Below are 16,837 nucleotides of genomic sequence, written 5' to 3' on the forward strand. Positions count from 1 at the left end.
CACACAGTAAAAAATGGGTGACACATACTGCAGGATGAGACAAATGCATGATGCTTAAATAAGATGTAAATGTAGTAATTAAATGAACCCTAGATGGGTGTAATATTTCAGGGTCATTTCTATGTATAAATGAAGAAATAGCCACAATAGTTATATGAGTAACTAGGTGGAAGAGCTGAAACAACACAATAGTCTAAGTCAGGGGTTTAAAACTCAGCTGGGTAGATGGGTCGCACATAAAAAAAATTTGAATTTTTAGGGGGGGCACATTCTTTGGTGGACAAAATGAGGGTTTTTTTAAACTATTTTTTTTCTATACACCTTTTATAATTTTTTTAAACATTTTTGCTGTTTATTTTATTTTTTTAAATGGCATTCTTCGTATGGGTTATAGTACAGTTTACTAGCTTGGGTCGTTATGGATGTGGCAATAACAAGCGTGCACTTTTTTGTTTACTTTAGTTTATATATAAAACAGCATTTTTAGTGGCAAAATATTTTTTCATGCTTTATTTAAATTTTATTTTTTTTTTACATGTTTACAATTTTGTTTCCTCCAATTGGCCACACACAGTAATACTGTCTTACAATTAGCAGTATTTAGTAATTCTGGCAAGCATCTTATAGTAATGTCCCCTATCCTGGTTACCATCTTGTAGTTATCTCCACATCTTTGTCCCCATCTTGTAGTAATGCCCCATCCTAGTCCTTCTTGTAATAATGTCCCTATATAGGTCCCAATATTGTAGCAAGGTCCCCATCTTTTTCTAATGCCCCATCCTGGTCCTCTTGTAGTAATTGCCCCATCCAGGTTCCCTTCTTGTAGTAATATCACCATCCTGGTCCTCTTCCTGTAGTAATGGCCCCATCCTGGTCCTCATCTTGTAGTAAAGTCCCACATCCTGGTCTCCTTCTTCATGTAATGCCTCATTCTGGTCCCCTTCTTGTAGTAATGTCCCCATCTTGGTCCTCATCCTGTATTAATGTCCCCATCCTGGTCCCCTTCTTGCAGTAATGTCCCCATTCTGGTTACCTTGTTGTAGTAATGTCTCCATCTTGGTCCTCATCCTGTATTAATGTCCCCATCCTGGTCCCCTTCTTGCAGTAATGTCCCCATTCTGATCACCTTATTGTAGTAATGCTCCATCCTGATCCTCATCTTATTGTAATGTCTCCCATCCTGGTCACCTTATTGTAATAATGCGCCATGCTGGTCACTTTATTAGTAGTAATGTGCCCATCCTGGTCACCTTATTGTAGTTATACCCCATTCAGGTCACCTGATTGTAGTAATGCCCCATCCTGGTTATCTTATTGTAATAATATCCCCCATTCTGGTTCTCACTTTATAGCAATGTCCCCATCCTGGTCCTCATCTTGTAGTAATGTGTCCATGCTGGTTCTCATTCTGTATTAATGTCTCCAATCCTGGTCCCCTTTTTGCGGTAATGTCCTCATCTTGGTCACCTTATTGTAGTAATGCCCCATCCTGTGCCTTATCTTGTGGTAATGTCCCCCTTCCTGGTCCTCGTCTTGTAGTAATGTGCCTGTCCTCATCTTGTAGTAATGTGCACATCCCTCATTTTGTAGTAATGTGCCCATCTTGGTCATCTTAGGGTACGTGCACACGCTGCGGAATCCGCTGCGGATTAATCCGCACGGATTTTGCAAAAACCGCAGATAAACCGCAGGTCAAAAGACCTGCAGATTATCTGCGGTTTTGACTGCGGTTTGGTCCTGCGGATTCACCATCTCCACAATGGTGGAGATAGGAACCCGCTGCGGATTCCGCAGAAAGAATTGACATGTCAATTCTTTCTGCGGTTTCAAAACAGCAGCAAATCCGCGCGGATTTTTCCGCTACGTCTACACAGCGGTTTTTTTATACCATTCATTTGAATGGTACTGTACACCGCAGCTAAAACTGCTGCGGGTCCGCAGCGGCCAAAACCGCTGCGGAAATGCAGCGGAATCCGCAGCGTGTGCACGTACCGTTATTGTTATAATACCACATCCTGATCCCATTTTTGTAGTAATGCCCCATCATGGTTTTTGTTATTGTAATAATGTCACAACCTAGTCTCCTTCTTGTAGTAATGCCCCATCCTGGTCACCTTATTGTACTAATACCCCATCCTGGTCTCCTTCTTGTAGTAATGCCCCATCCTGGTCACCTTATTGTAGAAATACCCCATCCTGGTTACCTTATTCTACTAATACCCCATCCTGGTCTCCTTCTTGTAGTAATGCCCCATCTTGGTCACTTATTTGTATTAATGTCTCATTCTCATCTTCCTTTTGTAGTAAAGTCCGCATTCTGGTCCCCATACTGCAGTAATGTCCCCTATTGTGACATTCTTCATATACACATAAAAGAGAAAAAAAAGATTCTTCTCCCCTGTCCTCCATTTCCTCGGCATCCTTTCTGCACATGCGGACCACAGGTACTGTAGATCCCTTAATGATTGCAGTCTGGTCTAGGGGGCCGCCGACGTCAGCGCTTGATTTCAGTTGAATGTGCATCCTAAACAAGTACAGTATACTTTGTCAGTCCCTCCTGTTTTCAACAAGATGGATTTTAGCAGTATTTCGATGTTAATGATTAACTTGTGGGAAATTGTTGGCAAAAGCCAAAAAATAAGCATTTTTCTGTAGAAAAAGCAAATATGTTCTAAATTTTCTTATATATGTTTTATTATAAAAATAAGTTCAAATGACTGTGAATGTTTAACCATTTAGTTTTAAATTAGAAAAATTGAGCTTCAATCTCATTTAATATATGACTAAATATTTAATCAATAAAATTATGAATCACTTTAGATTAAAAAAAAATGTGTTGCAAAATCTTTTGAATCCAAAATGAACATAGTTTATATTTTTTACAGCCATGAAAAAGAAGCCCAAGCTGTTAAACAAGTTTGATAAAACAATAAAGGCTGAACTTGATGCTGCTGAGAAACTACGGAAAAAGGCAGGTTTTTTCTTATCACATTATTATCATTAATATTTAGTGTTGAGCATTCCGATACCGCAAGTATCGGGTATCGGCCGATACTTGCTGTATCGGAATTCCGATACCGACTTCCGATATTTTTTCAATATCGGAATTCGGCATCGGAATCGGAAGTTCAAAGTTGATTGACAGACTGACGTCATCATGATGCGCGGTGTGTGCGCATCATGATGCGCCGTCATTTCGGGCCTTCCGGGGGTCTCTGCCGGCCTGCCGGGGGGCTGTGCCGGCCTGCCGGGGGGCTGTGTGGACTGCCCGGGGTCTGTACCGGCCTGCCGGGGGCTGTGCCGGCCTGCCGGTGGTCTGTGCACCCTGTGGGGGTCTGTACCGGCCTGCCGGGGGGCTGTGCCGGCCTGCCGGTGGTCTGTGCACCCTGTGGGGGTCTGTACCGGCCTGCCGGGGGGCTGTGCCGGCCTGCCGGTGGTCTGTGCACCCTGTGGGGGTCTGTACCGGCCTGCCGGGGGGCTGTGCCGGCCTGCCGGGGGGCTGTGCTGATGTCCGGGGGTCTGTGCAAGCATCGTCCGATGGGACTACAAGTCCCATCGGGCGATGCCTGCTACCATGACAGTGATTGACACATTAGCCAATGATGGGACAGTAGTAGTCCCATCATCCGGCTAATGTGTTAAATGTTAAAAAAAAAAAAAAATACTACATACATACTACATGCATGCTACATACATACTACATGCTACATACATACTACATATATACTACATACATACTACATACATGCTACATACATACTACATGCATGCTACATACATACTACATGCTACATACATACTACATGCATGCTACATACATACTACATGCTACATACATACTACATACATACTACATACATGCTACATACATACTGCATGCTACATACATACTACATACATACTACATACATACTACATGCATGCTACATACATACTACATGCTACATACATACTACATGCATGCTACATACATACTACATGCTACATACATACTACATATATACTACATACATACTACATACATGCTACATACATACTACATGCATGCTACATACATACTACATGCATGCTACATACATACTACATGCATGCTACATGCATGCTACATACATACTACATGCTACATACATACCACATACATACTACATACATACTACATGCTACATACATACTACATATATACTACATGCATGCTACATACATACTACATGCTACATACATACCACATACATACTACATACATGCTACATATATACTACATGCATGCTACATACATACTACATATATACTACATGCATGCTACATACATACTACATGCTACATACATACTACATATATACTACATACATACTACATACATGCTACATACATACTACATGCATGCTACATACATACTACATGCTACATACATACTACATGCATGCTACATACATACTACATGCTACATACATACTACATATATACTACATACATACTACATACATGCTACATACATACTGCATGCTACATACATACTACATACATACTACATACATACTACATGCATGCTACATACATACTACATGCTACATACATACTACATGCATGCTACATACATACTACATGCTACATACATACATATATACTACATACATACTACATACATGCTACATACATACTACATGCATGCTACATACATACTACATGCATGCTACATACATACTACATGCATGCTACATGCATGCTACATACATACTACATGCTACATACATACCACATACATACTACATACATGCTACATATATACTACATGCATGCTACATACATACTACATATATACTACATGCATGCTACATACATACTACATGCTACATGCATGCTACATACATACTACATACATACTACATGCTACATACATACCACATATATACTACATACATACAATACATTCATACAATACATACATAGACATACAGTGCATATAAAATATAGTATAACATACTTACCAATACTTGTCACATTGTTCCCCGAAGCCATTGTCTTTTCCGGAATAAATATTAACATAACAAACCACAAAAATACTCACCCACGATCCGAAGCAGTCCACGAGTGTGTCCCACGACGATCTTGGGTAGAGAACGGCAGCATCAGATGATGCTGCCGTTCTCTACGGGCTGCAGGAATCCAATGACGGAAGGTAGGTATCCTTCCGCACTGTATTCCTCCGCCACTTAAAAAAAAAAAAGTCCCTAGTCTCACTTTATGCCATTGCTGCGTGGGAATTTCCCACACAGCAATGGCATAAAGTGAGACTAGGGACTTTTTTTTTTTTTAAGTGGCGGAGGAATACAGTGCGGAAGGATACCTACCTTCCGTCATTGGATTCCTGCAGCCCGTAGAGAACGGCAGCAACAGCTGATGCTGCCGTTCTCTACCCAAGATCGTCGTGGGACACACTCGTGGACTGCTTCGGATCGTGGGTGAGTATTTTTGTGGTTTGTTATGTTAATATTTATTCCGGAAAAGACAATGGCTTCGGGGAACAATGTGACAAGTATTGGTAAGTATGTTACTCTATGTTATATGTACTGTATGTCTATGTATGTATTGTATGAATGTATTGTATGTATGTAGTATATATGTGGTATGTATGTAGCATGTAGTATGTATGTAGTATGTATGTAGCATGCATGTAGCATGCAGTATGTATGTAGCATGCATGTAGTATATATGTAGTATGTATGTGGTATGTATGTAGCATGTAGTATGTATGTAGCATGCATGTAGTATGTATGTAGCATGCATGTAGTATATATGTAGTATGTATGTAGCATGTAGTATGTAGCATGCATGTAGTATATATGTAGTATGTATGTAGCATGTAGTATGTATGTAGCATGCATGTAGTATATATGTAGTATGTATGTAGTATATATGTAGTATGTATGTAGCATGTAGTATGTATGTAGTATGTATGTAGCATGCATGTAGCATGCAGTATGTATGTAGCATGCATGTAGTATATATGTAGTATGTATGTAGCATGTAGTATGTAGCATGCATGTAGTATATATGTAGTATGTAGCATGTAGTATGTATGTAGCATGCATGTAGTATATATGTGTTATGTATGTAGCATGTAGCATGCATGTAGCATGCATGTAGTATGTATGTAGTATATATGTGGTATGTATGTAGCATGCATGTAGTATATATGTAGTATGTATGTTGCATGTAGTATGAATGTAGCATGTATGTAGTATGTAGTATGAATGTAGCATGTATGTAGTATGCATGTTGTATGTATGTAGCATGTAATTTTTTTTTTTTTTTTTTTTTTTTTACATTTAACACATTAGCCGGATGATGGGACTACTACTGTCCCATCATTGGCTAATGTGTCAATCACTGTCATGGTAGCAGGCATCGCCCGATGGGACTTGTAGTCCCATCGGACGATGCCTGCACAGACCCCCGGAGCCTACACAGCCCCCCGGCAGGCCGGCACAGCCCCCCGGCAGGCCGGCACAGCCCCCCGGCAGGCCGGCACAGCCCCCGGAGCCTGCACAGCCCCCCGGCAGGCCGGCACAGCCCCCCGGCAGGCCGGCACAGCCCCCCGGAGCCTGCGCAGACCACCGGCAGGCCGGCACAGACCACCGGAGCCTGCACAGACCCCCTGGCAGGCCGGCACAGCCCCCCGAAAGGCCCGTACAGACCCCAGAGAGGCTGTACAAGGGCAGGAAAGGGTTTTTCTTATTCCGATACCGGAAGTCCCATAGACTTGAATGGGACTTCCGGTATCGGAATCGGCGATACCGATACTTTTTTTAAAGATCGGCCGATACCATCCGATATGATACTTTGAAGTATCGGACGGTATCGCTCAACTCTATTAATATTATTATTTATGTTTAGAGCGCCATTGATTCCATTATGCTATACATGAGAAGGGGATGTACAGTGGGGAAAAAAGTATTTAGTCAGCCACCAATTGTGCAAGTTCTCGCACTTAAAAAGATGAGAGAGGACTGTAATTGACATCATAGGTAGACCACAACTATGAGAGTCAAAATGAGAAAACAAATCCAGAAAATCACCTTGTCTGATTTGGTAAGATTTATTTTGCAAATTATGGTGCAAAATATGTATTTGGTCATTAACAAAAGATCATCTCAATATTTTGTTATATATCCTTTGTTGGCAATAACAGAGGTCAAACGTTTTCTGTAAAGGCCCCTTTACATTTAGCGATGCACCTGCGATCCCGACAACGATACGACCCGGTCAGGATCGCTGGTGCATCGCTAAATGGTCGCTAGTGAGCTGCCACACAGGCAGAGCTCACCAGCGACGTAGTACCGCAGCAGCGGTCATTACTTACCTTTCAGACGCGGCGATCCTGACATCCTTTCACCCGAGTCCACGCGTCGCTCGTCGGCGCCAGCAGGAAGCCCAGCAGGAAGCGCCCGACGAGAAATGGAGCTGCAGGATCTCGCGCGATCAGCGACAGACAGCGGGGGAGTCGGTCGGAGGTAAGTATCACACATAGCGATATCGCTAGCGATATCGCTGCTGCGTCACAAAATCGGTGACGCTTTAGCGATATCACTATGTGTAAAGGCCCCTTAAGTCTTCACAAGGTTGACACACACTGTTGGTGGTATGTTGGCCCACTCCTCAATGCATATCTCCTCTAGAGCAGTGATGTTTTGGGCTTGTTGCTGGGCAACACAGATTTTCAAATCCCTCCAAAGGTTTTCTATGGGGTTGAGATCTGGAGACTGGCTATGCCACTCCAGGACCTTCATATGCTTCTTATGAAGCCACTCCTTCGTTGCCCTGGCGGTGTGCTTGAGATCATTATCATGCTGAAAGAAAGACCCAACCACGTTTCATCTTCAATGCCCTTGCTGATGAAGGAGGTTTGCACTCAAAATCTAACGATACATAGCTCCCATTTATTCTTTCATGTACACGGATCAGTCATCCTGGTCCCTTTGCAGAGAAACAGCCCCAAAGCATGATGTTGCCACCCCCATGCTTTACAGTAGGTATGGTGTTCTTTGGATGCAACTCAGCATTGTCTCCTCCAAACATGATGAGTTTTGTTTCTACCAAACAGTTCAGACCAAATCAGACCGTATGACATTCTCCCAATACTCTTCTGGATAATCCAAATGCTCTCTAGAAAACTTCAGACGAACCCGGACATGTACTGGCTTAAGCAGGGGGACAAGTCTGGCACTGCAGGATCGTAGTCCTTGGTGGCGTAGTGTGTTACTGATGGTAGCTTTTGTTACGGTGGTCCAAGCTCTATGCAGGTAATTCACTAGGGCCCTCCGTGTGGTTCTGGAATTTTTGCTCACCGTTCCTGTGATCATTTTGACCCCACGAGATAACATCTTGCGTGGAGCCCCAGATCGAGGGAGATTATCAGTTGTCTTGTATGTCTTCCATTTTCTTATTATTGCTCCCACAGTTGATTTCATCACACCAAGCTGTTTGCCTATTGCAGATTCAGTCTTCTCAGCCGGGTGCAGGGCTACAATTTTGATTCTGGTATCCTTCGACAGCTCTTTGGTCTTCACCATAGTGAAGTTTGGAGTGTGACTGTTTGAGGTTGTGGACAGGTGTCTTTTATACTGATAACAAGTTCAAACAGGTGCCATTACTACAGGTAATGAGTGAGAACAAAGGAGCCTCTTAAAGAAAAAGTTACAGGTCTGTGAGAGCCAGAAATCTTGCATGTTTTTAGGTGACCAAATACGTATTTTCCATCATAATTTGAAAAATAAATCTTGCCAAATCAGATAAGGTGATTTTCTGGATTTGTTTTCTCATTTTGACTCTCATAGATATGGTCTACCTATGATGTCTATTACAGGCCTCTGTCATCTTTTTAAGTTGGAGAACTTGCACAATTGATGGCTGACTAAATACTTTTTTTCCCCACTGTATGCAAGATATAAATATAAAATACGGTGAACAAACTAATAATGACAGACTGGTACAGAATGGAAAGGACCCTGCCCTTTTGGGCTTTCTTTTTAAAGGATGATGAGGAAGGAGGCATTAGGTTAAGGGGTTGCGGCAGCTCCTGTTGTGATGAGGTAGCAGAGGGGTCATTGTAGGCAGTAAGCTTTCTTGAAGAGATGGGTTTTCAAGTTCCTTCTGAAAGATCTGACTGTGGAGGATAATTGGATGTGTTCAGCCACTGAATTCCAGAGAAAGGGGGATTCACAGAAGAAGTTTTTGAGGCGATTGGTGGAGGAACATATAAGTGTGGAGGAGAGAAGGAGGTCTTTGGAGGACCATAGGTTGCGTGTTGAAAGATATCGGGAGATTGATTTGGAGATATATGGAGGAGACAGATTATTGACAGCTTTGTAGGTCAGTGTTAGCAGTTTGAACTGAATATGTTGGGGAATTGGGAGCCAATGGAAGGATTTGCAGAGGGGAGAAGCAGAAGAGTAGCGTGGAGAGAAGTGGATTAGTCGGGCCACTGAGTTAGCGACAGAAGTGGGAGGTGTAAGAGTGTTAAGGTACTGTCACACTTAGCGATGTACCAGCGATCCCGACCAGCGATATGACGCGGTCAGGATCGCTGGTACATCGCTAAGTGGTCGCTAGTGAGCTGCTAAACAGGCAGATCTCACCGGCGACATCGCTGGGGTGGGGGTCGCTACTTACCTGTCAGACAAGGCGATGAAGACGTCCTCCCGCCCGCGTCCACGCGTCGCTCGTCGACACAGCAGGAAGCTGACGACGAGAAACGGTCCAGGACGTTCTCACGCGATCTGCGATAACCAGCGGGGGAGCGGTCGTAGGTAAGTATCAGACATAGCAATATCGCTAACAATATCGCTATAACGTCACAAAATCCAGTGACGTTATAGCGATATTGCTAGCGATATCGCTTAGTGTGACAGGCCCTTTAGCAAAGAGGCCATAGAGTAGAATTTTGCCATAGTCGAGGCAGGGGATGATGAGGACATGCACTAATATTTGAGTAAATCCAGGGTTGAGGAAAGGATCAATTCTGGAAATATTTTTGAGTTAGAGGCGGCAGGAGGTGGCAAGAGCTTGGATGTGCAATTTGATGAACAGGGCAGAGTCAAGGGTTATTCCTAGGCTGCGGACTTCCTGTACTGCAGAAAGCATGATGTTACTAATTGTGATAGATTGGGTAGGAGGAGTAGGGGAGATAATGATGAGTTCAGTTTTGTCCACATTGAGTTTTAGGAAGCGAGAGGAGGAGGACATGGCTGACAGACACTCTGGGATTCTGAACAGCAGAGAGGTGATGTTTGGACTAGAGCAGTAGATGTGGTAATGGAAATCATGGGACTTTATGAGCTGTCGCAGGTCAAAGGTATAGATTGGGAAGAGTAGGAGTCCCAGTACAGAGCTTTGAGGGACACCGACCGAGAAAAGACAGAATGAGGAGGTCGAATGGGAGTGATTGACATTCACCAATTCAGTCATTACAGTGCTATAGGCCCTAATTTATCATTTGCGGATATTTTTAAGTTACTTTACTTTTTTTGTCTTGTATGTATAGTTGTTGTTTTTGGCAACAAATTCTTCAAAATGGTGCATAACTCTGTCTTGAACTGTTTTTGCAACTCATTGGCATCAAAAGACAGGCATTTCACAAAATGGCACGAAAATGACTAAAAACACACCATATGGACACACTGGAATGAAGTTGCACCAAATTTAGCAACTTTTTTAAAAAAGTCACAATTGATTAATCTAAACATCTGGAATCACTAAACTTCAAACACAAAGAGAAAAAAAACAGGCGAGGATATAAATATACTTCAAATATACAACAGATCACACAAGCGCTTACCAAGCAATCAACACTAGTAGTTCCCCAGCTGTTAGGTCTAATGCAGGTCGGTGTCAGCCTACAGTTTAAAAAACAAATACAAAACAAACAAGACCTGCGCTGAAAGGATTAAATAGAGGCTACAAAAGTGGACAAATGATAATCAAAGGCACCACCTAAGTAAACATGTACCAGTTCAGTAAAGGTGCAAACTACAAATACAATAAATAATTGCACATAAAACAATAATACTAAATACGCATCCTCAAGGGAACAAGCATGCACTCACCAAAAAAACCATGATGATGGGCTACTGCTCCATCATCTCACACCGACAGGAGCGGCGGATGGGAGTATTCATCTGCCGCTCTTGCGCTGTATATAGAAAAAAAACTGCATGGGGTCCCCCTTATTTTTTGTGCCAACCAGACAAAAACTTACAGCTGGGTGCTGCAACCCTCAACTGTCAGCTTCAACAAGGTTGGTTCTCAAGAATAGAGTGGTCCCCACGCTGTTTTTTAAATTATTTAAATAAATAATTTAAAAAAAACAGCGTGGGGACCCCCCATTTTTGACAACCAACCTGACTAAAGCTCACAGCTGAGGGTTGATATTGTAAGACTGCTAAGGGGCCATTGATCTTGGCCCCCCAAAGCCTAAAAACAGCAGTCTGCAGATGCCCAGAAAAGGCGCATCTATTAGATGCACCTATTCTGGAGCTTTGCCCGGTTCTTCCCACTGCCCTGTAGCAGTGGCAAGTGGGCTAATGAGGGGTTAATGTCACCTTGCTATCCGAAGGTGACATTAAGCCGGCTTAGTAATGGAGTGGTGTCAATAAGGCACCTATCTATTACTAATCCTAGAGTTGCTAAAGAGTTAAATAAACACACACAATAAGAATAAAGTATTTTAATGAAATAATACACTACCCATTTTTTCCATGTTTATTAAACTGCTATTCCCATATCAAAGCCCTCGTTGTCCTGCAAAAAAATTAAAATAATAAACCATCAATATCACATACCTGTCTGGCGCTCAGCTCAGTCAAGTCCCACGCTGCAATCCATCTCAGGGGGTTAATCAGTTTACAACCGGGAGCGGTGCTAATGCGACTGCTCCCGGCTGTAAACTACTGGGGTATGAATGAGAAGCAGCGCGCACAGACTCGGTGAGTAGCGGTGACGTCACTCAGTCTGTGCTCGCTGCCAGCATGAACTCCTGTGGCCTCAGCACTATGGGAAAATGACTGCTGAGGTCACAGGAGTTCATGCCAGCAGTGAACACAGACTCAGTGATGTCACCTCACTGAGTCTGTGCTCGCTGCCAGCCTGACCTGAGGGGAACTCTTCATCTTTGGAAAATGACAGTGAAGAGGGTACCTCAGGTAATCAATCCATCCCACCATCCATCCATCCCATCATCCATCCCACCATCCATCCGTCCAACCATCCATCCATCCCACCATCCATCCATTCATCCCACCATCTATCCATCCATCCATCCCACCATCCATCTATCCCAGCATCCATCCATCCATCCCACCATTCATCTATCCGTCCATCCCACCATTCATCCATGACATCCATCCCACCATTCATCCATCCCACCATCCATCCATTCCATCCCACCATCTATCCATCCATCCCAGCATCCATCCATCCTACCATTCATTCATCCATCCATCCCTCCCACCATTCATCCATCCATCCCACCATCCATCCACACATCCTTCCCACCATCCATCCCACCTTCCCACCATCCATCCATCCTTCCCACCATCCATCCCACTATTCATCCCACCATCCATCAATTCATCCCACCATCCATCCATCCATCCCACCATCCATCCATCCCCTGTCAGTGTGATTTTACTATCCCCCTCCCTGTCAGTGTGATTTGCACTTGATTTGCTGGCTTTTCAAATGAGGTATAGTTCTACAGGAAGTTATTTATTAGCTTGCACAAAGAGACACAAAAAATGCATGAAAAAATGCACCAAAAACGCACCTAAACCTGCATTTTTGACGCAGCTTCTTTCCTGCCAAGAATTCAGGTTTTGCTGCAGAAAAAAGCAAAAACGACCTATGTAAACTTACCCTATGGGTACTAGATTCTGTGATGGAACGTTGGTCCAGGGATCTAGTCTGATTGTCATATGTGGAGTTGGAAAGGATTTTTTTCCTAATATGGAGCTATTATTGTCTGCTCCATGGGGTTTTTGCCTTCCTAAGGATCAAGGTTGAACATGATGGACTTAGGTCTGCCTTCACCCCTAAATACTATGAGCACTATGGAACGGGGCACAAGGTCTTAGTATGCTTTCTGAGGGAAAGCTTTGACTATCATCACACCAGTCATGGTGAGTTCTGAGTGTCGCTATTGTGAGAGAGGGGAGGAGAGAGGGGCGCTGGATGTGGCTCACGACCATCTCTCAGGGTTGAATGTTGGCTTTCATGGTAAAAAAGGTTGTGGACAGCTTCTCAGGACTTAACCTATTTAAACGGAATCTTTCAGCAGGTTTTTGCTTTTTAATCTGAGATTAGCATAATATAGGGAAAGTGAACCTGATTCCAATGATGTATCACTTAGTTTACTGGGTGCAGCAGTTGTTACACAGAATTCTTAGATGCAGCAGAGCTGATAAAGCTAACCCCACCCACACCAGGCTCCCTATGCACATAGTTTATTAACAGTGAGCTTCATATCAGAGAGAGCCATGGTCGGACCAGGACCTACGTGCTGCTGTATCCCAGCAGTGATTATCTACTAGTGAAAAAACCTTCATAGTAAGTAAACAACAACACACATCCAAAAATTATCCATATCGTTGAATTCAGTGTTTCAGTTGCTATCTCATGCTTTCCTCAGATTACATAGCAGAAAAAAAGCCTATAGATTCCCTTAAGGTGTTGATTAGTCTTGAAAACCCATTTTCCAATGTCTTTGGAAATTAAAAACTATGGGTTCCCCATTTCGGACAGGATTCTGCTGATTAATCTACAGACCACATGCTAGAAATTCAACATGTAAGTTTTTTGTGATGTCTAAGGGTGAATGCACACGTTGTGGATTCTACTGCAGAATTTTCCGTGCGGATTTGTTTAAATCCGCAGGTCAAAAGACCTGCGGTTTATCTGCGGATTAGCCTGTGGTTTTCCCCTGCGGTTTGACACCTGTCATGGAGCAGGTGCCAAACCGCTGCGGAATCCGCACAAAGAATTGACATGCTGCGGTTTTGAAACCGCAGCAAATCCGCGCAGAAAAATCCGCAACGTGTGCACTGCGGTTTTCATTTTACATAGACTTATATGGTACTGTACAATGCAGCAGAAACTGCTGCGGATCCGCAGAGCCAAATCCGCTGCGGATCCGCAGGAGACGTGTGCACACACCCTAAAAGTAATGTTGTGTCATTAAAAAAGTTCCATTCTTTAAATCAAGTTTTATGTTTAACTAAATTTTTTTTTTAATTTTTGGTATTACTTCCTGTCCTTCTATAGATCTCTTTTTAGCAGTTATTATCACAAGTAGAGTTACAGCGAAAAGTATCAGCTATAAGTTGATAACACAGGATCAAACCAATCACATTAGCCAGTGGTCGCAAAGACCTCCACACCCTTCCTGCACAAAGACCTCTGCACTGGTCAGAACATACCTAGAAAGCTCTCCTCAATGAGTCAGAGGCTGTCTATTGATGTGTATAGGTCAAGCCCATACACATCAATCAACTGGTATTGACCAGTGCGATGCAGCAGCAAAAAAGGCGAACACAATTCTGGGATGTATTAAAAGAAGCATAGAGTCTAGATCACGTGAAGTCATTATCAGCCTCTACTCCTCCTTGGCCAGGCCTAATATAGAATACTGTGTCCAGTTCTGGGCACCACATTTTGAAAAAGACATTGAAAAACTGGAGCAAGTTCAGAGAAGAGCTACCAGAATGGTGAGTGGAATGCAAACCATGTCTTATGAGAAACGGTTAGAGGATTTGAGAATGTTTAGCTTGCAAAAGGAAGACTGAAAGAAGACTTAATAGCTGTCTACAAATATCTAAAGGGATGTCACAATGTAGAGGGATCATCCTTATTCTCATTTGCCCAAGGAAACACTAGAAGCATTGGGATGAAACTGAATGGAAGGAGACACAGATTAGATTTTAGAAAAAACTTTTGGACAGTGAGGGTGATCAACGAGTAGAACAGGCTGCCACGAGAGGTGAGGAGTTCTCCTTCAATGGAAGTCTTAAACAGAGGCTGGACAGATATCTGTCTGGGATGATTTAGTGAATCCTTCATTGAGCATCTGGGGTTGGACACGATCACACTGGAGGTCTCTTCCAACTCTGACATTCTATGATTCTAAAGGTACTGTCACACTAAGCGTTATCGCTAGAAATATCGCTATAACTTGTGACGTTATAGCGATATTGCTAGCGATATCGCTGTGTCTGATACTTACCTACGACCCGCTCCCCCGCTGGTTATCGCTGATCGCGCGAGAACGTCCAGGACTGTTTCTCGTCGTCAGCTTCCTGCGGCGCTTCCTGTGGAGCGACGAGCATGGAGTCAGGCGGGAGGACGCAGGATCGCCTAGTGTGACAGGTAAGTAACGACCCCCGACCCCTGCGATGTCGCTGGTGAGATCTGCCTGTGTGGCAGCTCACTAGCGACCACTTAGCGATGTACCAGCGATCCTGACCGCGTCATATCGCTGGTCGGGATCGCTGGTACATCGCTAAGTGTGACAGTACCTTAAGTCTCTGCAGTAAAGCAAATCTCTAAATGCTGATAACAGAAGCTCCAGCAAGATGTCTTCTCCCATAATCATGCACAGAAAATAGCATTATAAATCAATAAAAACTAGCATACAATATGTATTATTATATGCTTTTACTTATTTAAAAATAGTATACACCATACATTCCTTTGAATAGGTAAAAAATAATAATTTGTATGAAACATTCCCTTTAAATTCTCTAGTGGGATCACTACAGAAGATTAAACATTTTCTGCTGAATTCCCCCACAGTTTGCAGTTGATTTCTATCAGTGACACAGTTTGAGATATCAGTTGTTGGTGGACCCTTCTACTAAGAAGGGATTTTGAGCTCCTGAAGGTCAATGATGTTGCAACGTAATATTGTTGCCTTGGAGATTGGAATTTATTGCACAAATTTTTTCGGAAGATTGCACATCTGTCACTGTGCTTGGCTATTCCAAGATGAAAGCAGAGTCCATCTCTATGTAGAGATCTGCCAGTGAACAACGCCAATGTGGGGCTTAGTATACAGATAACTGCAGTGTATCACGTCACCGGGAGCTCTGGTTCTACATAGGCGTTAGTGATTGCATTAAATCTCACAAGGATGAAATATTAACACTGCCTGTCCTATAAAGGGGGTGAGGGGCATTTCTTATGTACATGAACTGATGGCCGGTATCGTGCACTCTAAAAATATATACAGATTTATTACTGAATAGGCCTGTAATACAGAGATAAACTGAGGCATCAGTACTGCCTCCTTCTTCTGGGATCTTGGATTAAGAGATCACTTTGCATCACATACAGTGTAATCCTATTTGACCATATCTCCAAGTCATAACCAGCCGACATTAATGAAAATAAAGCTGCATTAGTTTTCCCATCATGGAGGCCTTTCCGTCAGGCAGAATTTAGCTGCAGTTTATCAGCTGAATGTGTCATTCTCCGGGCAACAGCAGTGTGAGTTATCTTGTCATAGTTATGGCATTTCTCTGCTGCTTGCTCCTGTATGCAAGTCATGCATCACTTTCTCTCTTCACCAGTCCTGGTAATAATAGTCTGTTAATGTATTATTCTGTCATGGGGTAAGAAATGTATATTACTTGTATAACCATGTCATATACAACTCACTATAACTATGTCACCCACAATCCACTGTAACCATGTCATCCACTATCCACTATAACCATGTCATCCACAATCCACTATAACCATGTCATCTACAATCCACTGTAACCATGTCATCCACAATCCACTATAACCA

General features: G+C 42.9%; 1 protein-coding gene across 3 annotated transcripts in view; it reads left to right on the forward strand.

Moving 5' to 3' along the window:
* ASPH (aspartate beta-hydroxylase) overlaps positions 1 to 16,837 on the forward strand; it is a 303,702-nt gene that overhangs the window by 170,470 nt on the left and 116,395 nt on the right. For all 3 annotated transcript variants that reach the window (XM_073583934.1, XM_073583936.1, XM_073583935.1), the window contains one exon: positions 2,886 to 2,971. In XM_073583934.1, the coding sequence (XP_073440035.1) occupies positions 2,886 to 2,971 (86 nt within the window). The remainder of the gene's footprint in view (positions 1 to 2,885; positions 2,972 to 16,837) is intronic.

This window comes from Dendrobates tinctorius, unplaced genomic scaffold (genome assembly GCF_039654945.1).
Source record: "Dendrobates tinctorius isolate UK_male_01 unplaced genomic scaffold, ASM3965494v1 ptg000082l, whole genome shotgun sequence".
NCBI lineage: Eukaryota > Metazoa > Chordata > Amphibia > Anura > Dendrobatidae > Dendrobates > Dendrobates tinctorius.